Source organism: Orbicella faveolata, unplaced genomic scaffold (genome assembly GCF_042242905.1).
Source record: "Orbicella faveolata isolate gen_17 unplaced genomic scaffold, um_ofav_v1 contig_1, whole genome shotgun sequence".
NCBI classification, from domain to species: domain Eukaryota; kingdom Metazoa; phylum Cnidaria; class Anthozoa; order Scleractinia; family Merulinidae; genus Orbicella; species Orbicella faveolata.
In genome coordinates this window covers 6162501-6184401 of record NW_028301536.1, presented here as the reverse complement: position 1 = coordinate 6184401, position 21901 = coordinate 6162501, and the positions used below count along the sequence as shown (strand labels likewise).

At 37.2% G+C, this 21901-nt stretch overlaps 2 protein-coding genes across 2 annotated transcripts in view; one reads left to right on the top strand and one right to left on the bottom strand.

Annotated features, from left to right (window-relative positions):
* The window catches only part of LOC149117849 (uncharacterized), a 35650-nt gene extending 30083 nt beyond the window's left edge, over nucleotides 1-5567 (bottom strand). The window contains exon 1 of the mRNA XM_089276395.1: nucleotides 5533-5567. Within this exon, the coding sequence (XP_089132521.1) occupies nucleotides 5533-5567 (35 nt within the window). The remainder of the gene's footprint in view (nucleotides 1-5532) is intronic.
* Nucleotides 5568-12134: 6567 nt separating this feature from the next.
* Nucleotides 12135-21901, top strand: part of LOC110064963 (uncharacterized) — a 29940-nt gene continuing 20173 nt past the window's right edge. Inside the window, exons 1-8 of the mRNA XM_089286657.1 lie at nucleotides 12135-12824; nucleotides 12906-13011; nucleotides 14237-14359; nucleotides 17968-18050; nucleotides 18446-18484; nucleotides 19295-19747; nucleotides 20428-20559; nucleotides 21674-21901. The exon at nucleotides 21674-21901 is cut by the window's right edge and continues 3 nt beyond it. Of these exons, the coding sequence (XP_089142783.1) occupies nucleotides 17987-18050; nucleotides 18446-18484; nucleotides 19295-19747; nucleotides 20428-20559; nucleotides 21674-21901 (916 nt within the window). The 5' untranslated portion in view covers nucleotides 12135-12824; nucleotides 12906-13011; nucleotides 14237-14359; nucleotides 17968-17986. The remainder of the gene's footprint in view (nucleotides 12825-12905; nucleotides 13012-14236; nucleotides 14360-17967; nucleotides 18051-18445; nucleotides 18485-19294; nucleotides 19748-20427; nucleotides 20560-21673) is intronic.

The window sequence follows — 21901 nt, the reverse complement described above, 5'->3', positions numbered from 1 at the left end:
AACACTGTTGTTCTTTGGCCATTTCAATTTAACAAGAAATAAAATGCAAACAGCAGCAACAAACATAACACATAAACTACGCATGGTTTGGAACAACAATCTAAAATTTTCTTGAAGATGCGTGCTGTAGCATGCGAAACGTCAACAAAATTTTAGATTGTTGTTCCAAACCATGCGTAATTCATGTGTTATGTTTGTTGCAACTGTTTGCATTTTATTTCTTTTTAAATACTACACAAACTGGATTTTGGAACTTACAATGTAGTTAGGTGTCGTAGTCCACGAAATAAGTGTTTCGTCAGCTTTTTAATTCTGTTATAACTAAGTGAACTGCAATATGACATATTAGTAGAATTCTACTAGTATACTAATGCAAATGCTATAATCTGATTGGCTGAGCCATTGAATACTATCAGCAATTATACCTCACCACTAAATTTTCTCCGATTCTTACTGGTTTAAATTGATCACGTGACGCGATAGTGTTCATCCGTGGAGAGACAGTATCAGCCCATAGTGCCTGTCCGAGGAAAATACCCGGATGGATAGTACTCGTCCGTGAATTTTTTTTTTTTTTTTCTGTAAACAAGCGTGCTTATGGAAAATGAATTGAAATTGTATTAAGTGGGTTTTCGTCTGTTTTTCGTTTCGGAATTTTACATTTGGCTTTCACGGCTTTCATCTAAAAAAGTTGAAAATAATTTAGTATGATTTTTGAACTGGCGCACGGAAGAAAATTTGGTGGTGAACAATAAAGATAATAGTGTTTCTGTCTCGGAACTATCGGTCTGATAGTTGCCCCTTGGAAATTTGATGTTCTTAAAACTTCTTACTTCAAATAACTATTAAATTGTTTGAGACGTTATCGGTCTCTCCATCTACCAAAGCCCTTTTACATGTAGGCAATCGAACGAAGCTAGCCGAGAAAGTCACGTTGCCACCTAATTACAGTCATAACTCACTATAACAAGCCGTTCTTTGGAAATCATTGAGTGGAGCGAGGCTGCTTGATAGAGGTTGCTAAGATTAGCATTACGTGTAGGTGTGAGGTAAACTTTATACAGACAATGCTTCGTACGCGCACATAAAGAAGGTGGCAATCGTAATTATTCGATAACAAGTTGAATGAAGTAACTTGATCATGAAATGGAGTAAGCTGGTTGATGTACAAAACATAAAATGGGTTAGCGAGTGTTCGTTCAAGGAAATGTTTGCGAAAGTGACTTGTATATTATGATAACAAGAAGAGACTATATCCAGCCCCACCTTTTGACATCCATGTGTATTCTCGTATTAATTTTGAAAAGTAATTTCCATTTAGCTCACGCTTAGAGGGGGATCTCTTGCCTTAGGACCTCATTGTACGACAACTGGTGAAGCTTGCCGTCAAGAGTGGAAAATCATTAATGTTAACACGACTGCTAGCCTGCGAACGCAGACGTATTTCCGGCTGTCGCTTGTTTCCGCCGAAAATAACGTCTGCGAACCCGAGCCAGGAAACGATTTGTCTGACGTAGGAATTTTAAGCCAAGCACAGTTTAGCTCAAGTAGCCCCAGAACTACTGCGCGAGGTATTCGCTGCGAGGAGCACTCGAGTTTCATTTTATCATGGAATCTGATTGGCCAAGGAGAAACAAAAGTCATTACGTCACAGAAATCGTTTCCTGGCTCGGGTTTGCAGACGTTATTTTCGGCGGAGACAAGCGACAGCCGGAAATACGTCTGCGTTCTTAGGCTACACGACTGCCTGGTCGTGTTGAAGATTCGTTTACCACAAAGCTGACCTGACCGGGTCACCTTAGAAGTCACTCAAAATCTTAAAATGGCTGTGAAGCCCCATTCTCATGCTCACTAAACAGGGATAAATTATGCTAAAAGAAAAAAAACACTTCGCTGCTTTTGCAGAAGTGACAACCGAACGATTTACCGCCCCATTTTTTGTTAACCTGCCCTCCAACCACTGTTCCATACGTACAGTCCGGAAATAGTGTTCGGCATCGACTCTATCAGGACTCTTGGTACACTCTCTATCTCTAGGTATGTGCAAGTGATGCTGAATGAAAATTTATGACAGGTGCAGTTTGCTGTACAACCAGGTGCAATACCTGGAAAGTTAATAAAAAATAAATTCAATCAGATGATAAAGCAACCTTGCCTACAGCCGGTGCGGCTGAAATTTGAATTGACCAAATACGTCAAATGCATGTTAACAGAAGACGACATTGAATATTCACGAAAATGAATTTATAACTCCAAAACCTATCTCAGACTTGAAAAAAAAAACGAAAAACATTGAACATTCTCTTCTCCAAACTATTTGGCGCCAAATATGGGTCACCCGCTTCCAGCAACTCGATCGTCTTTTCGTCGAGTGTCGCCCGAGGTAGAATAATAGTTGGGTTATGTTGAGCAAAATATGCTGTTGCTCGTCAAATTAAATCTAGAATTCTCCAGTTAAGTATTAGAAAAGGCCGCAACAACTTAGGCATCATCTTTTTTTTGGTTTGCTGTATTAGAGACTATTATCCTGTCTTTCAGTAGGACAGGTTGGTTTTGACTGCCGCTCGTATTGCGGGCGCAGCCACCGTATGCAAGGAAATGGTAAGAATAGCAACTGTTATGCAGTCACTCAGGAGATTGACCGTTGAAGTCTTCAAACAAATCCGTCCATTGATCTCTTCTCGCCCAAAAACATCACGATTGGCCAGTATAGTATCAAATGGTACGGTTTCGAGACGTATGGAGTAGAATTCCTCGAAAGCTAGCGCTGTGCCTGATAAAGTGGGTAAAAGAGAGATAAAATAAAAAAAAAATTAATATGATCTAAAGTACCTACCAAAATTCCCAGTCGCGCTACTCAGCAATGTCAAATCGTACTCGCTATGTGACTCCCAAAATTTCCATGCAGGCATCCGAAATCTTTTTGGAAAATCATTCCTAGACTGCGAGCAGTCTCTTTCTCATCTTTTCTTTTGTTTTCTTTTGTTTTCAGTTTCTTTTCTTTTCTTACGCCAATGCGCAATTTCAACATTTCCAGTCTCGCGAAGGATGGAACAAAAACCAACTGTTCTTAGTCTTGTTCACTTCTAGAAAAGCCAGAAACAACTTGAGGTCTATGAAAATATATCTTAAGAATCGACATGGCAAATAGACAGCTTTAATTAGTCGTGATCTTGGCTATCATTTTTTTGTTGTTGTTACATTACACGGATGATGGCACAGTGGAAGCTGGCATCCCATGATGCAGCATCAACAACAAGCGCACTCTTGACATGGTTATACTTCTCAAACTCGTTAATAATCCATTATGTCTAAACGAAGGAGATCGTTTGCGTACCGGACAGTGTTTGAATACATGATCTTAATGAGCATAGGTTTTAAATTTATATTTTTATTTCTTCGTTTTCTTCTAACCCTACTAGAAGATAACTATGTATTAAACTCTTGAGACATTGTTTCACCACATTTCTAAACATCTCTAAGAGTCAAAAGTACTCTAATTTTCTGCGCGTCGCATTTTCAACTATTTGAAAATGCAGTAAAACACGATACCTCGTGTTTGATATGTAACGAAAAAATAAATCTACTAGCCATATGTGAATGTGGAACATATTGCCAAATGGCTGTGTGCTCAGTCTGTCAAAGGTGTCCAAGTGTCCAAATCTAGCGAAGTGGAAATACATTAGCGGGTAATGGAAACTGTTTGACATAAGAAACTGTTATATTGAAGTAACGAAGTAAATTTGAGATCAAATTTGTTTGGTGATTTTACCCACTATTCAAGCATATTTTTCAGAATAAGGAAAATATGGATAGTTACCTTTGCAGGGAATTGGTGGGCATCCTCCGAAAGAACCTGAAATAATTTCAATCGTAAATAAATGTGGTAACAGTAAGAGAGCGGGAAGAAAATAAAGAAACAACAGCTGAAATATATTTTCTAGTTAATCGATCATGAGAGCCGCGCAATATGTGAGGCAGCGATCAGATGTCAAATTTTTTATTTTGTCAGTAATATAAATAGGTTTCAAGCTGTGTTGAGCTACTAATGAAAAAAACAAGAAAGAAAGAGAGAGAGGGAGAGAAAGAAAGAAAGAAAGAAAGGAAGGAAGGAAGGAAGGAAGGAAGGAAGGAAGGAAGGAAGGAAGGAAGGAAGGAAGGAAGGAAGGAAGGAAGAAAGAAAGAAAGAAAGAAAGAAAGAAAGAAAGAAAGAAAGAAAATTAGAAAAATAAGAAACCAACGTTGTTCACCAAGTCTCCTTGCAGGTTGTAACTAGCCATATGCTTTTGGCAGTTGCAGAAAACTTCATCACTAGATTCTGATTTGGTCTCATCTTAAAATGACGAGTACTTTTGTTACGTTAACAATACGTTAGCAATTATTCAAAGGGTAAAACGTTTTTTTGTTGTCATCTTTTAAGAATAAAGATGTCCCTGTTTACTTCTAAACGCAATCGGCTTTTATTTTTCCTATGACGAACAACACTCGTGGTGGGATAAAAGCTGTCTTTCAGTTTCCTTGGATGATTGCTCTAATCTGCAAACAAGCGTACTATATATTTACTTATTTAGTTTTTTCTTTTCTTTTCTTTGTTTTTGTTTTTGTTTTTTTTTTTCGAAGACTGTTTTGGTATCTAACAGCCATTTTTCTGTTTTAAATTTGTACGTTGTTTTGGCAACAACGGTCCTTGGGATTGAGCAGAATACGTTTTCCCATGAGTAAAATTAAAGTGAACAAAGGTGCTGTCCTTTGTCTTCAAGGAAGTATAACATCTTGAAGTTCCTTGACTCGTCGCGAAAAATGAAGACACGCTCTAGGAAAATAAATGATAGGAATGTTCTGAAAAGATTAGTTAATAACTAAGGCCCTTTCCAAACGCTGCTCCATTCATGTGCCGAACCTAACTGATGAGTTAAGTACGAAAGAAGAGCGGCGTTTGAATCAATTTGGTTCGGCAGGCTAGGTTTGGTGCGGCAAACAACATTAAATTCAACAGGGTCTGCCGCACTATGCGACGTTGGAGCGGCAACTGATTTATACGGCGTGACCAGTCATGCATGAAGCTCGAAGTCGTCGTTAAAAATAAAGACAACAAAATATGCCTTTGATTTATGAGAAATGGGACTGTATAAGCGAGTTTCTTTGGCGCAAATTCATTTTCGCTTTTTCTTCGTGATAATAGCCCAGCTTATGAGATTTCCCTTTAACAAGTCGAATTAACCGGGAGGAAACCTGTCTAAATGCAAACACTGAACCTTGAGTTTGAATTTGCTTCCCTAAACATTGCTATAACAGCGAAATGTTGGTCACAACTTTTCTATTTGGACAGAGTTCTTGAATTCAGAACGCATATTTTCTTGTCGAAAATTGTTACTACCGGCTTCTCGAATTAAGTTCGACGCAAGTACGCCGTCTGAACCAGCCGTCGCTCCGAAGTCGCTCTAAAGTCGAACTTAATCAAGTTTGGTTCGGCACATGAGTGGAGCGGCGTTTGGACCGGGCTTTCAGTGTTTCCAAACTGTTCGGACTTACTCTGAATCAAGGAAATCATTCCTAACATCAGGCATGTCCGAACTCCTTTTGCCAAGCTGTTAAACATCTTTGAGGAGCTGGTCCTCAACCGAAACCTCCTAGCTTGTCGTCATACAATGTTCATCTGGTCACAATTATTTTGCCTTACTTTTAGCTGGTTTTTCTAAACGGAAGCTGTAATAACCGCAAGGATAAAATGTCTCTTGATAAAAGCGTCCGTGAAAGTTTCCCTTGACGTGAAGATCTAATATATATACAGGGATCCACCGGCTTTAAACACAATTATCACACTGGGCACGAGCTTTAACGAACGTTTACCCGTGAAAATTAAGAGTCGATTTATATTGTCAAAGTAAAAGTCAAACTGTGTTGAACCGATAATTAGAAAATGTTTGACGTAGTAAGCTTAGGGTGCTTATATTGTTATATAGACTGTAGTGATTTAAACTGTTTTCCGCCACTAAAAATAGAAGAAAAAACTAGAATAAGCCTAACAACCTGCATGTTGCCAACAAACAGACTGGTTACAGCTTGAGGTTGACACTTTACAAACTGCGGAGATGGGTTTTGTGAATAAAGAGGGCTTGTGTTAGCAACAGGATGCCCCGTACTGATGCTTATTTCGGAAGGACTTAAACGCTTTGACTACCGTGGTGTCCCATTCATAACATGGGACAGGTAAACAGAGCAAGCTTCCAATTGATGACTTGACGAACGAGCTTGAACAGCGTGAACCATCTGATGAGGAAACTGATTTTGTAAAGAAGCTTTTGTGTTAGGAACTTAATGTTAGTCTGAACTTGACGCTTATGATATCTGGTCAGTAGGCGCTGCGATTTAAAAATCAAAGAACATTCGATTATGTTTTGAGCCGGAGGTGTAACTTAAGCGGTTTTCACGTTTCGTACACGTCTTCCCTTGTGGGGGGTGTGGGGGGAATTAGAACAACGTGGTTTTTTGATCAAAATGGCGCCATCGTGTTTTGGCGGTCGTGTCCTTGTCAAGTTTATTTCAAGTTTACCCAGGACGGTGTCATTTAGCCACATACGTCAGCTTAACCATCAAAAAACCAAAGCTTGAATTGTTAACTAGCCTGCTGCCATTTTTGACGACCGAGGGATGAAGGGTTTTAGAGAAAAAGGTGAATAAAAAACAGGTATCAAAAACTGTGTTCAGCCACCTTAAGTATTCATAAAATTTATCTGGAAACAATTTGGTTTGACATGTTATAATTATCTGTAAAAGATCTTGGTGTTTCCAAAGCAAAGATATTTTGACAGTTTCAGTTTTCCTGTTCTCGATGAAGCAAATTTAACTTTACCTGCCGTCAATTTCACTTTTTCAGATATTTTTAGCTTTCTATTGGTTTCACTATTTTAAAGCCATATTTGGTGGTTCTCAAACATTTTGGGAAAGTCATAAAATGCAGGATGGCGGATACAAGATGGCAGCTGTTCGAAAGAAGAGGCATCATATTCCCCGTCAAGGAGCCTCAGACGATTTTATTTCAGTATTTATCTATTATTTTATTTTATCATTATATATTTTTGACGTGCTTTAATCCCGCTCGCTTCATTGTCTTAGCTTTAATTCTCTAAGAGATGTAGGTCTGCAAATGAGGGCCTCAAAAGCCTTTGTCTCGCTTAGGTCCAAGAAGGAACTATCATCGCCCGTCTGATCGAATAAAATGGAGGCACAGTTTTTCTTAACTGACGCAGATCGCAGATACGAAAACAACGACAATGATTTGCCTGCGTTTCCGTTATTTGGTCAAAGGAAAGAAACAGTGTATGTTAACACGTTCATAAGCTACAATCGACCGGTGACGTGTTTCAATTTTACAAATGAGACATTCGAATGCCTTTTCTTCAAGACGTCATAGGGTGTCATGGATATGTTCAAAATATCAACCTGATATGGTGTCAATTTTTTTACGAAAATTTCGTAGATAAATATTCCATTGAATACAATTGAATTTTAATCCATCAAGTTTGACATCTAAATTTTATCGGCTGAAAGAAATAATTCATGTTAAGGAGTGAAAACTGAAATTTACTCGCTACAGCGGTGCACGATAAAATTCAAGGACAAGACCGCAAGATGCTTCTGAAGTTTTAAGTTTGGTTGTTGTGTGTAACATTTATTACTTAAACCCATTCCACACATCAGGTAGGAGAACAACATGGGAATATTTTTATTCTAGATTAAATGCCCTCTGTGCCCAGGTGGCGACCATGTTTGTTTTTTCTATAAAGAGAAACAGGTATTCTTGTATTGGCTTTATTCCTACATTTCCGATGCTGCGTTTACTGTGGTTAAGCCCAGGACTTTATAGATGGGTTTCAAAAGATTTAAAACTTCGGTAATCAGCCGAGGAATCATAGTCTTTGGTATACACTAACGTGTCATCAAGGCTTTGCTTTTCGCATCACTTGAAATTTTGAATGAAATGAGTCTTAACCGCTCGACAACTTGGTTATTGCTAGGGCAGGAACGATTGTTGTTTGTGCAAAATACACTTTTTCGATGGTGAGGGGGCTTTCGTCCGTGATGGTATTCGCCAGGTCAGTTCCCATCGATATCATTTGCATTACGTGCAGTTTGCGAAAAAAGGATTAAGTCGAAACCATTTATGTTTGCGCAAAATTTTTCAGTCTGTGAATTCAAGTCTTAATTGTAATGAGCGCCGTTTACGCAGCAATACTGTCTTCTCGTTGAAACGAGAAGACAGATATTCATTTGAAGTGGTTTTCTCTGTCAAAACCAAAGAAATTACCGACGGCTAGTTATGAATGAGAACACGGCTGGAGTTTTGAAATATGTTTTAATTTTTTCGCAAGTTAATGCAACGAGATATTTTAAACTGTTAGTTTCAAATGGTAACTTGACACTTTTGTTTTTCACGCGCGAGTAGTTACAATTAAAACTGACGAATCGGTGACTCTTTTAGATCGTTTTTAGGTGACGTCATTATTTTCTAAAATCAAAAACTTAAGAGCCGCCTAAGTTTTAACCCCCATCAGGTATAAGACGGGGTAAATTTAAATATGTTTACAATGTTACAGCTCGTTTGAAAACCAGCGTATTTTGAATTTCAGAGTTATGGCGGTGCGTGACACAAAGCTACAATAGCATTTGTCGAAAATTATATCCCTATCTCATGATGTTTAGCTTTTATAGTAGTTAGATCATTAGGAAAAGCGCTTACGTGAATGTTTGTTTGTTTTTTCAGTACAGATAGTCAGTCGCCTAGATAGCCAAAGTAAGTTCCAGATGTTTACACTATTTTCCGGCCACCATGTTGGTGCACCACAGAGGTGCACTAACATGGCGTTTCCATACTGGGCTCTGGAAATTTCTGCGAAACATTTCGACAAATATCTGCAGTCTGGGAAAACGCACAAACCTAAAACTTGGAGAAGTGTCTTCTCTGTCTATTTCCTATAAGTTCATAATTTCTTGATTTTATCCACTGAATAGTTTTCGATTTATTATTTTTTTATTGCGTGACAGTGAAAACGATCTATTCACACGTACGCTCAGAATAAACAAACTCTACAATTCTTCGGCTGATTATCGAATTTTTAAATCGTTTGAAACCCATGTACAAAGTCCTGGGCTTAACCACAGTAAACGCAGCATCGGAAATGTCGGAATAAGGCCAATACAAGAATACCTGTTTCTGTTTATAGAAAAAAAACAAAGATGGTCGTTCTTAAAAGCAGATGAAATCTTCACAAACATGGTTTACCCTTACAAGCGGCAATTTGATTGGTTATTTATAGTAGCCCCAGTCTGACTGGTGTGACATACATACATACATGCATCCTCTCACTCACTCACTCGCTCACTCACTCACTCAATCTGACTGGTGTGACATACATACATAGATGCATCTCTCACTCACTCACTCGCTCACTCACTCACTCAATCTGACTGGTGTGACATACATACATACATGCATCTCTCACTCACTCACTCACTCACTCACTCGCTCACTCACTCACTCACTCACTCAATCTGACTGGTGTGACATACATACATACATGCATCTCTCACTCACTCACTCGCTCACTCACTCACTGAGTGATATTAAACGGCAGAGTTACAGGTAATCTAGACGGAAAGTTAACATCATATCGATACAACGGGTTAAGCACCGTTGATTAGAGAATAGTCAGCGAAGATCTTCAAAACACAGTGTTAGGATTTCAAGTACAAGCTATGACACCATATTCTGATCACTATCCTATCACTATTAAGACTTAGTTACACAAATTACTACAATGAGTAGCTCAAGAAGGGGAATATTTCAAGACTAGATTCAGGTTATTTTTGGGCTCAACCCACGTAGAAACCTTTCGCGGTACATGTATATGATGGAGATGATTTCAACCAACAATTATTTTCTCCAAAAAACTATTCTTCACAGCCGGATGGAAATCGGCAGAACTTGGCAAAGCTTCCAAATGTTAAGAGTTTATTTGTTCAGTTCTCGACGAGGCTTACATTAATCATATAATTTATATAGGCCAACATTTGGCAGCAAAACAGAAACGTTGGCGATAAAAAAAGTCAGATGAAAAATGTCACATTTATTGCTTTTTTGCCTTAAGCTTTACAGGTGTGATAAAATAAAATGATTTTGATATTCATCGTTTTGATTTTTTATTTTATTTTTTCGTTGAAGATGACAAAGTACAGCGGCAACACGGTTGTTACTGAGTGGGGATGTGTTGAAAACTGACAATAGAGGCAATCAAAAAAAATTGACAACTAATTTGGTTGCAAATCGTTTACGGAAATACATGCAAAACATATAAGAATAACATTAATTTTAGAGGTACTAATCAAAGGAAACTTGAATTCATGTACACAGTAGGTAGGAGATGTGTTGTAAGGCCTTGTGCTTACTTACATTGCAAATAAATAACTATTCGATTAGATACAACTGAAATTTAATTGAGCTTGAGAATAATATTCAGTCTTTCTGAACAGCTGAAATAAATAATTCATGTCAAAGGTAGTAAAACGTGTGGACTGATTTTGTTAGTAAGTCAGTGTTTCCTCAGGAATTTCCAATGGAATAACGGTTAGGGATAGAAATAGTGTTTCTCCTTCTTGTTATGGAATTAATGTACCTAGTTTGAAGTTGACGACGTGGAACAGTTTCGGAATAGTGTTCGACTTAAAGAATTTTCCGTCTCCCTAAAACCCTATACCTTACTGAACGAACGTTAATGACTGATTGTTGTGGCTCTTATGTTACAGAATGCCAAAAATTCTTCAGTTTCTATGCATTTGCCCTGTTACCATATCACGAATTTCGTCATAACATTGTTAAAGAGAGTCCGTGGATCCACTGCGCTAAACGTTGGTGCTAAGGTCGGGGACCGGTTGCAGTGACTGAATAGGCGATAGAGGTTTGTGAATCGTTCAAAACGCTATGGGTGATTTGCAACCTCCCTAGATCCACAATTTTTACTCAAATTTCTTAAGTTGCCATAAAATTTATTTGGAAACAATTTGGTTTGACATGTTATAATTATCTGTAAAAATTCTTGGTGTTTCCAAAGCAAAGATATTTTGACAGTTTCAATTTTCCTGTTTTCAATGAAGCAAATTTCGCTTTAAATAACTGCTGTAAATTTCGCTTTTTCAGATATTTGTAGCTTTCTATTGGTTTGGCTATTTCAAAGCCATTTTTGGTTGTTCTTAAACATTTTGGGCAAGTCATAAAATGCAAGATGGCGGATACAAGATGGCATCTGTTCGAAAGAAGAGGCATCATATTCCTCCCCAAGGAGCCTCAGACGATTTTATTTATTTATCTATTATTCTATTTTATTATTATATATTTTTGACGTGCTTTAATCCCACTTGCTTCATTGTCACAGCTTTAATTCTCTAAGAGATGTAGGTCTGCATATGAGGGCTTCAAAAGCCTTTGTCTCGCTTCGGTCTAAGAAGGAACAGACATGGCCCATCCGATCGCATAACGTTAAATGTAGGCACAATTTTTCTTAACTGACGCAGATTGCAGATACGAAAACAACGACAATGATTTGCCTGCGTTTCCGTTATTTGCTCTAAGGAAAGAAACTGCGTATGTTAACACTTTCATAAGCTACAATCGACCGGTGCCGTTTGCCAATTTTACATATGATATATTCGAATGCCTTTTCTTCAAGACGTCATAGGGTGTCATGGATGCGTTCAAAATATCAACCTGACTGGTGTCCAATTTTATTTTACGAAATTCGTAGATAAATATTCCATTGAATACAATTGAATTTTAATCGGTCAAGTTTGACATCTGATTTTAAACGGCTGAAATAAATAATTCATGTTAAGGAGCCTGAAAACTGAAATCATTCGCTGCAGAGGTGCATCATAAAATTTAAGGAAAAGACCTCAAGATGCCGCTGAAGTTTTTAGCTCGGTTGCTGTGTGTAACATTTATTACTTAAACCCATTCCACGCATCAGGTAACAAAACAATATGGCAATATTTTTATTCTAGATTGAATGCCCTTTGTGCCCAGGTGGCGCTGCTTTAGACGGGATTGATGCTGAACATACAAACAAACAGAAATCAAGAGAGATATTTGATTTTCAACTGCAGCCCCTCGCACCTTGGCGGTGAGCTTACGTTACAGTTTTGGGAATTGCTCATTTCAATTCATAGAGCAATATCGTTTTTGAGTGCCCCTTGTAGTAATCAGAATAGAAACATTCTTGATGAACCTACGCGTATGTATTGGCAAAACAGAAGAAATAAATCGGGAGAAGGTAGTAAAATCACAATCAAAGGTAATCGTGCCTTGTCCTTATTACATTGTATACCAAAAATTATTCGATGCAGCTGTGTATTTAGGATTTTGCCTGACAATCTAAATCCTAAATAATTAAGGACAATCGATGACTATCATTGAGGTGTTATTGTTTGATAAAAATGTATACATTATTAACATGACGTCATTTGAGTTCCCCCAGGCTGAAAATGACATCAACGTCTGAAAAACACAGTCCGACGTTAACCAATAATATTAGAAAATGACTTAAAAACAAACACAGTTCGTTCCGGACGAATAATCTGCTTTCTTCCATTTGAGTGGGCAAGGTTCTGTTGTGGAAACTATATTGACGCATACAAAGCTTATCAACGCTTGAAAACACGCAAGAAAATTAACAATCCTACGTTGGAGCAATACAATTGATCAATAGAGACTGGAGTTGCAGATGGTTTCTGTTAATTCGTTGCAATCCCGTTTACTTTACTGGGGATACAGGGTGAGTTAGCGTTCTTCTTATAATTAGAATCACCTAAATTACCTCAAAATTACTTATTGAAAGAATCTGTACATTTTTTAGCCTCTTTAGCGGTACCGAACGTTTGGCGTATACCAATTCCGATTGAGCAAACTGTCGGGAGTTCGGATGTTCACTTGTACCAAAAGGAACATTTAACAATCACGTGGTAAGGAAACGTTTTGCTTCTTTTAGCTATCCCGTTAGCACACAATTAGCATAACTCGGTAATAAATCAGATTCTCAGAGCATTCATTAAAACCTTTATTTACTCGCGCTCACTGTGCATGAAATCTCTTTGTAAAATAGTTACGAAATAACGACGCCTACTCGTATATTGATCTCTTTAAAATTTACCTTTTGCGGTAAAAGGGCCTATTTTGCCCGTAGTTTTCTAGAGGGAAGAATGTTAATATTTCAGATTTTAATTCTGTCAATTTAACCACATAAGCATACGTAAACAAGTCTTAAAAAGGAAATCTTTATGTAGGGCTGAAAAACCACCAAATTACCCTCGAAATTCCTTTTACTCTCAGCTATTTGCGTCCAATATCCATTATTATCTCTCGATATAATTTGACCGTGCTTTCAAAATCCATTTAAGTCAATTTTCAACTTTATTGATGCTTTCGTTCGTCATACATATAATTATTTGATACACAAGTCACTGAAAAAGTTGCTTTATTAGCTAAAATCCAGAAAACAGCTCGTCTGTAACGGCTCTGTCTTAAATGGTAATTAGGCTGGTCTGGCTTTATATTTAAAGAACATTCAGAGAATATGCAGAAGATTATGACTTATTGGCTTTATTTGCAAGGGAACAGGCACAAGTTTTTTTTCGAATTCATGGCCTCGTACAAACTCGACATTAAATTTGGGAAGTTTTACCAATTCAAATTTTAAGTAAAATTCTTATCAAAGCCCTTGGTTTTTGTTCCATGTTACTGTGAGGCCCTTGAGAATGGCCTCCTTCCGATGAAAAATGGTAACTCTTTAGTTCAACTCATGTAGCTCTCCACCCCCCCCCCCCCCGTCCCCCTCGAAAAAAGAAAAAAATGAAAAACTAAATAATCAAACAACAAAAATCAACATTTCCTGACGTCATGATTGTTTCATGAGTATGCAACTTAATAGCCATTGCAAATTTCTTTTTTCATTTGTTAATATTGACTACAGTGCATGAGCGAAAATCTATATTGCTACTGCTAAAAAGACCATTGACTTAACTGAGAATGCAGCAACTCCTATATGCGCTTAATCCTTTATGTTACCCTAAAAATTAGATCATATTTATATATTTATGCCTTCGTCAGGCTATTTCCATTAATTTGCATTAATGGACAGATGATCGCCTATGGATAATTACGATTTGTATTGTGTTTCCCACATTAAAGTTTAGGTAAAGGTGTCACTGCCTGATAAAACGATCACCTCTTGCGCTACAGGAGTCAGTGTACTGCCTTTGCAAGGATATCCAATCAGCCCAGGAAGAATTCCTTGTGAACGCTCAATCTTAGGTAACATTTGCCACACAGTTCATAATTTTTTAGGACGACTACACAATAATGTTGTTTTAGCATCACGTTTTGTTCAGTCCGGAACTTCAATGTGAACGTAAACAGCAAAGAATATGAATGAAGAATTATACCTTTCAAGGGAAAAATCGACCATCTGTTGAATAGTGAACTTTTCTTTTTGTACCTTTCATCAGTGCTGCACTTCTAATTCTAATTGATTTTTATTTCTTAATAAGTACAATGTGTGTGTTTATCCTGTTCGACTTCAGCTGGCACATGCTCTAAATGAGCTAATCTACCGAAATATAATTAAAAGGCGAAAGGAAATTACTGAATGTAAGGTTACAAGAAAGGAATGATGCGAATTGGAAACCAATACCAAAATTGTCCAACATTCATAAATACTAAGAAAAAAAAAAAAAGAAAAAAAAAAGTCATTAAAGTATTGTAAATTAAGATGAGGCTTTGTTGTGTTAATTCAGGTGTTCGCGAATACACCTTCAGTTCTTATCTTGTTGTCGTGATCAGGTCTGTGTTGTTTACAGTTTTCACATTAATTTATAATCGAGTCACCCTAATGAGAATTCGGCGGCAAGCCAAAACAGATCGCCATTTTTGTGAAACGAGCCAATAGTATTGATCGTTTTGCAAGTTATAGCTTAAAATCAATGATCTTTCATCTAAATCTTTTTTTTTTTCTTTTCTTTTTTTTCTTTTTTTTTTTTTTTTTTTGCAAAACGATTCAGTATTTTCAAATAATGCAAATACTGGATTTAAAATACAAACAGTAATTACGTATAATATGGTCAACGACCTTAGACCCTAAAACCGAAATGTAGAAGCTTCAAGTATCTTTACACTTATATCATCTGAGACCACAATGATTTCGGGAATTAAAAATGTCAACTTTTAAGGCATTTGTGGTGATTTCCTTTCGCTGACGTTTTCATCCCGGGTTTCCTTGGAGAAATAACTCCAATAAATAAATTGCACAAGTGTCAGGTGTAATACGTTATCGATTAATTCACGACTGTATGATAATTACAACCGCCGACAATAATATTTACCAGTTGATCTATTCCTCACTATTTGCGCCCTTCAAACGGAATGACATAACAAAGGCAAGTTGAGAATCCTAATCACGTCTTGTGTTAGAAGTATAGTTCTCTTTAATATATAAATGATCTATTTGAGCTTTGCATCCGCAAAGCTATTGTGATATCAACAAAAGTTCTAGATAGCCTGTTTTGACCAAAATGGCACATGCAGTGACCTCAATCAATGCGTGTGCATTTGGATAATATCCGTGTATTGTTTTATCTTATTTTTGTCAGATTATTTTTCCCTACATTTGTGTGATACTACCCTAATTCTTTATTGCCACGGAATCGATTCAATTCATTTCACTTTCCGTAAAATGCACGCACACACACTCAAAATAATAAAATCTGCATCGCAAAAACAGTCACAATTCAATTAAGTTGGTATGTGTAAATGACGCAATGCTGTCAAGATTTTTAACATGCCGACTGCACTAAATAAATAGAGATAAACAATTTGTGCCAACACGTTAAATTTTTACCCAATTGAACACGTGCAGTGGCAAAAACTTGCAAATATTAAGATGATCAACCTCTTGTGCTTGAGAAAATTTCAACGGCATCTATCATAGTACAGTGCCGTGTCTATCAAGGTTATCAAATGAATTTCTGTTAGAACAGGTGGAAGAAGGCTGTACAAAGTTGTAGAACACACCAATGTCAGGTAACGAGAAATTGAAGATCAGGTTGTATAATTTATGATTCCATCTCTGAGATATAATTCTAATCATCGAAGAATCGAACTCTTGTCATTCAAATGTTTCTATCGATCGACGAAAACAAATATGGCACGATTATCTTAGCTGAGAGAAATAATATTTGCCATGCACAGCGTTATTAATTATAACTTGGGAACATAATAATACAGTATGTCACCGAATGGATGAATATCATGTCAACATATATTTAAAATATATTACGTGTCCTCCAAACATGTATCGCTCATTACGGTTTTGTCGACATTTTAACTTGCTCAGCAGCAACTGAAAAAATATAAAACGATTTCAAGAATTGGTGAGGTGAGTCAAGATAAGGGTCTGAGGACTCCTGGTAACTTCTAGTTCATGCACTTGTGGTTGATCCGGTCTATTCATTGGTCTTATAATTAGAAAATGTTCTAACCGACGAAGCCAAGCGCGAATATTAAATGTTAAGGGTGTAAAACAATTGCATACTGAAATTTACATTGTGTGCACCAAATATTGGGTAAGGACATTGTGCTTGTTATGTATATATTTTTTAATTTCCTTTTTTTTTATATTTTTTGGTAAAATGTTGTCTTTTTCAAAGTTTCTACTCAACTCAAATGCTTTTTCTCTAGTGAAAGCGTCATGTGTCACAATCTTCTAAACCAACAGAGCAGCTTGGTACTTAACTACAAATGATCTTTTCAAAGGGGTACATGGAATTGAAATGCGCGAAGAGATATATAGAAATCGCCAAAGATCCGTTAATCACAAATAGCATGTTGAGTTATCCGGGATATACAATTACAGTGCTAGCAATTTTTTTTAATAACAGGGGAATTCTTCATAGATAGTATTGCACGTAATCACGAGGAAGAATGTACGTGCTAGAAGCTCCACCTTTGAACGGTTGTATGCTCAAAGTCACGGACGTCAGTTACATTGATAAAATTTAGTTTCAAACCAAGTGACCGACTATATGCAAGGTTGTTAGGGGCACTAAGGGACAATATTTCGCGCGGATGTATTGAAAAAACTTTGAATTCACATACCAGTTTTTAATAAGAAGAATATCAAACCTTGCCTAGAATGCTAATTGATATTTTGTTCAACTGACATTTAATGTTAATAACCAAAAGTAAAAGGCAAACTATCAAACTGAAATAAAGCTATAGCTAAGAAAACAAAAAAGCAAAAAGGAGAAAAATGTATCACAGCCATCGTTGAAAGACAGGACAAAATAATAATTTTGCTATGATCCGTAGCACGAGTATCGAAAGATAATCATTAGATGTATTTTTGACAAAGGCAATCCTAGATGATAATTCATTCAGTCAGACAAATATGCTAACTGAGTTATAGTTTCATCGTCACGAATCCTCTTTTTACGTAGTTTGTTAACCATTTGATTTCTTGCTATTCATTTTCGTCACTTGAATAATGCAGATCACCCTTAGCTTTTGTAGTAGTTTTCAGACATACATAACCACCTCTTCATTATGTTATCTCTGGGAGATTGTCATCCAGGATACTAATAATCCTGGTCTTGGGTCGGAATTTAGAATTTGACTCTTTGTTTATTCTTATCGCATTTAATTGTATGCATCAGGTACACTGTATCGTATCCCATCCTAATGCTCTGTACTAAATTGAACTTGAATACACTGCAATGAAATGCACTGCACTGTACTGAACTGCACTGCATTACACTAACCACTACACTGCACTGCACTGCATCATGCCTAACTGCACTACACTACACTTCACTGCAGGGCTCTACACTAAACTATAATAAATTGTATTTTCTTTTTTGGACTTTCAGACATGGCAACGGGAAACTAATGGCCAAGGAAGCAATTTATACGTTCGGGGTTATCACGATCGCCGTTTTCGTTCAAGTTAAAGGTAAATCATTTCAAAAGTCCTTTTATGAGTGTAATTAAAAAGTCTTCAATGGTCAAATTTTTCTCATTCCGAGTTGTTTCCTAAGGGGAAACAATGTGCAGCTCAGCAAACAATAGTAGTAATTTAAGCCTTAGGATTTTTTCTCGGCTCTATTGGTAGGAAAAAAAAAACGCGTGCAGTGATTGTGAAAATAAAATCGACTTATTATGCATGTGCTTGAATGCTGTAGTGAAAACCAGGCTTTAATTTGCAAGACATTCAATTTTCAAGTAACCTAAAGAAGCTAAGTATGATTCAATGAGTTAAATATTTTCTCTATCCTGCAAATTATCAATTTGAAAATAACTAATTTTTATTATTGTTCTGTTTTGTTTTGTTTTTCTTCTCATTTTCAGCTCAAAACACGACTTCTTTCATTCCCCCTCTCCCAATAGGTAAGCGTTCATTATTTTATACATATTAATAACGAAACTTTTAAGGTCAATTTATTCAATGCTAGCAAAGTTTTACAATCTGACAGCCCTATAGGGAGCTACTTTTAACCGTACCAGTTCTTCACAACATTCGAAGCCTTGTCTCTGATTGGCTCACAAAAAAATATTTTTTTGTGGCAAATCCGGCATCTAACATGCTACTTTCGTGGTCTTCTTATGCGAACGTGTTGACCGGCAAACTTTGTTGATCGCCTATTCGCCATGCATGTCTGGTTCGCACAAGTGAGTTTTTATCCAAGGACTTTCAGTGAAAATGGCTCTAACTAAACTGAAGAAATCTGGAAATTTATGTTCGCAGCCAACTCAATTATTTGGAAGCAGAACGGCAAGCTCCTCCTGAAACCATCAGTGACTGGGCAAAAACACATCTTCCGTAAAAAACTTTTTCTATCACTAATCTCTGCCCTGCTTTCAAACATTTCACCTCTAGAAAATACGAAACACTTGTTTTTTTTCTAAAATTACTTTCGAATTGGGCTCGGATATATCCGTTTTATTAACATCATCTTGTTTATTTGCCGCAAAAGAAGTATATATTAATTACATCTATTAAGACAGAGCAAGAAAACTTCCAAAAAAGATATTACGTGTTGCAACAAGCAATTTGCTATCAAAAAAATTCTTAACATTACCCAAAGTGTGCCTTATTACCTGATTTACTTGATTTAATTCCAGTATACGTATTGCTTCCTGATGGTCTGCTAATGATTTACTTATTGAGCGCTCGTATTTTAAAATTTCTCATAACAGCTCTTCCTCAACACTGTGAGTCCGATGGGAAAATCTACAACATTGGGGACGAGTGGAGACCAAGTCCATTTTCTGTGTGCAAATGCGTTGCGCCATCTGCTATTGCATGCTCTGTAAGTCTGCCGTGCTTTGATCACCAGTTTAACCAAAGACAACCAGGTGATAAGTGGCTCACAGACTCTACAACTAACTGTACCTGCACTGAGCACAGTTCAGTCTTGTGCCACAAACTAAATGAGCCTGTGTGCATGGACATCAGCGGAAACTTGCGAAAGAATAGGGAGACATGGATGAACAGTTCTTGCGTGGCTTGTGAGTGCGTCAACGGCACTATAAACTGTACTGGATATGACGTCAACGTCACGTATGGATTGTATAGTGTTCAGCTGTTACCCATTTGTGAAAAATGTGCAGTTCCTTTGAGAACACTCGAGACCTTCAGTACTTGCAAAGGTGAGTGAAATATCTAAGTAAGATACTGAATTGAACGTGGCAGATTTGAACCCATGCATGTAATCTGGTTACATGTATGAGTTCAAATCGGCCACCTTCGATAATTTAAAATTCTAACATGGTTTCGAGGTTCTCAGGATAAAATTGCCTTTGTTAAAATTTCTCTTTTGTTTCCTCAATTCCCAAAAGAGACTTGGATGCAAAGAAAACAACATCAAATTTAATTTCAACAGTAACACAACTTTAACACACATGAGGCGTTGACAGACGGGAGGGAAATTAAAATAACATTACCGTCCAATTTCAAGCAACAAGACTGCATATTTAAGTGAAGATATGAAAGATTATATATTTGAACGGCGAAAAAGATGTAAAGCGATGAAAGCCCACCACAGTTACGTACACAAGTTAAGAAGAAGTAAAAATTAAGCCTAGAAAAGCAATCATCATTTATGTCTTTACAAGATTGCGTATACTAAGTTTATACATTTTTAGCATTTGTACATATACACCTCCTTAATTCTATAAAAAATAATTATAACTACGATCATCTCGCACATGAAGTATTTGAATTCTATCTTTCTAATCTAGTACGTTTCAAGTACAGTCACTTCTCGAGACAAACCAAATCGGACGTGCTATAAGATTAAGAGTAAATACGGCTTTTTTTTTTATTTCAGAGTACCTTGAACTTTCCGAAAACGGGAAAGTGATCGAGTGTGCAAGTGGGGGATTGTATATCCGGGATATTCACCGATGTAACGGTGTCGCAGAATGCCCGGATGAATCCGATGAAAAGGGCTGCGAAAATGGTATGCCTCCTCAGTTTTAGCACTCTTTTGATTCTTTACTATACTACATACCAATCAATCAATATTTGCTTGAATTTCATCATACCGCAAACTTCCGAGATTAACGACGCCCCGACAGTAATGTCCAAAAATTATTGCTGCTAATAAATCCCGAAAGTAGCGACCCCCTGAAATCAGCGGGCCCTCCGAAAGTAGCTGGCTCACCCCCACCCCTTCTCCGAAAACAGTGAAATTCAGGTTCAATAGTATATTTATTTTTCTATTCATTGGTCAGGTGAAAGTTACGTACGGTAACCTGATTTGAGGCACTCTACAACAAGGAAAGGTATCGCTTATGCCATGAAGCGTTGTGAAATGTAATTTCGTGCTTCATCAAAACCCACTCATAGAATTTTCATCAAGTACAAGTAACAGCAAAGTGCTACAGCAAACTTTGATTAAAATGAATATCATTTTCAACAGGAGGGTATTGAAAGGAACCTTTATTTACATTTAAATTGAAAACTCTACCGTCGCGCCGAGATATTGTTACCGCAGACTAACTTAGCAGTGCGTTATTAAGTACAAACAGTTTATTTTATCTAACTAGATTTTCTGACGACTACTGACAACACGGTCTAGGCATGAAGAGCCGACCCTCGTGGCAGAAACATAGATTTAAACTGGAACGAAGAATTGTGTCTCATGTTTTCAGAACCCTTCGTAAAAAAGAGCTCAGTCCTATCGACTTTATAACAACCCTCCTTGAAAGTAACAACCCCCTAAAAGTAACAACCCGAAAGTAACGAGCCCCAAAGGCTGCTAATTCCGAAAGTAACTTGGATCGTTAATTTCGGAAGTTTGCGGTAAGTAAGGTTCTTGGGTACAAACAATGTAACCAACCGTTCAGTTTTACGCCGCTGTCAATTACATTACCGCCAACTCATGACCAAAAGAAAAAAGAAAATAAAAAAAAACCCCTCATCCTGCCGAAACGTTAACGTAGTTTGGCTGAGATTAGCATCTCCCCATCTATTTGATTTGTTCTTGTTTAAGCTTTTTAGAACCCCAGATAGTTGTAAGTCACCTACATCTGAGGTCTGTATAATTTTATTTTATCTGTTTTCCATTTTAGCCGTTTGCAAGGACGAAGAAGGAAGCTTATTTCTTATAAAAGATGAAAATGGTTGGCCATTTTCCCCCTGCATGGATTGTCATTGTGAAGCAGGCTTTCTGACATGCCGTAGGACCTTGAATATAAACTTCCCGGGCTATTACCATGGTCTCTATGTGCATAACGAGAATTGTGCGCAACCGCAATGCAACGTTGCCAAGTTTGTGAGAGAAAATAGAGATTACTGTG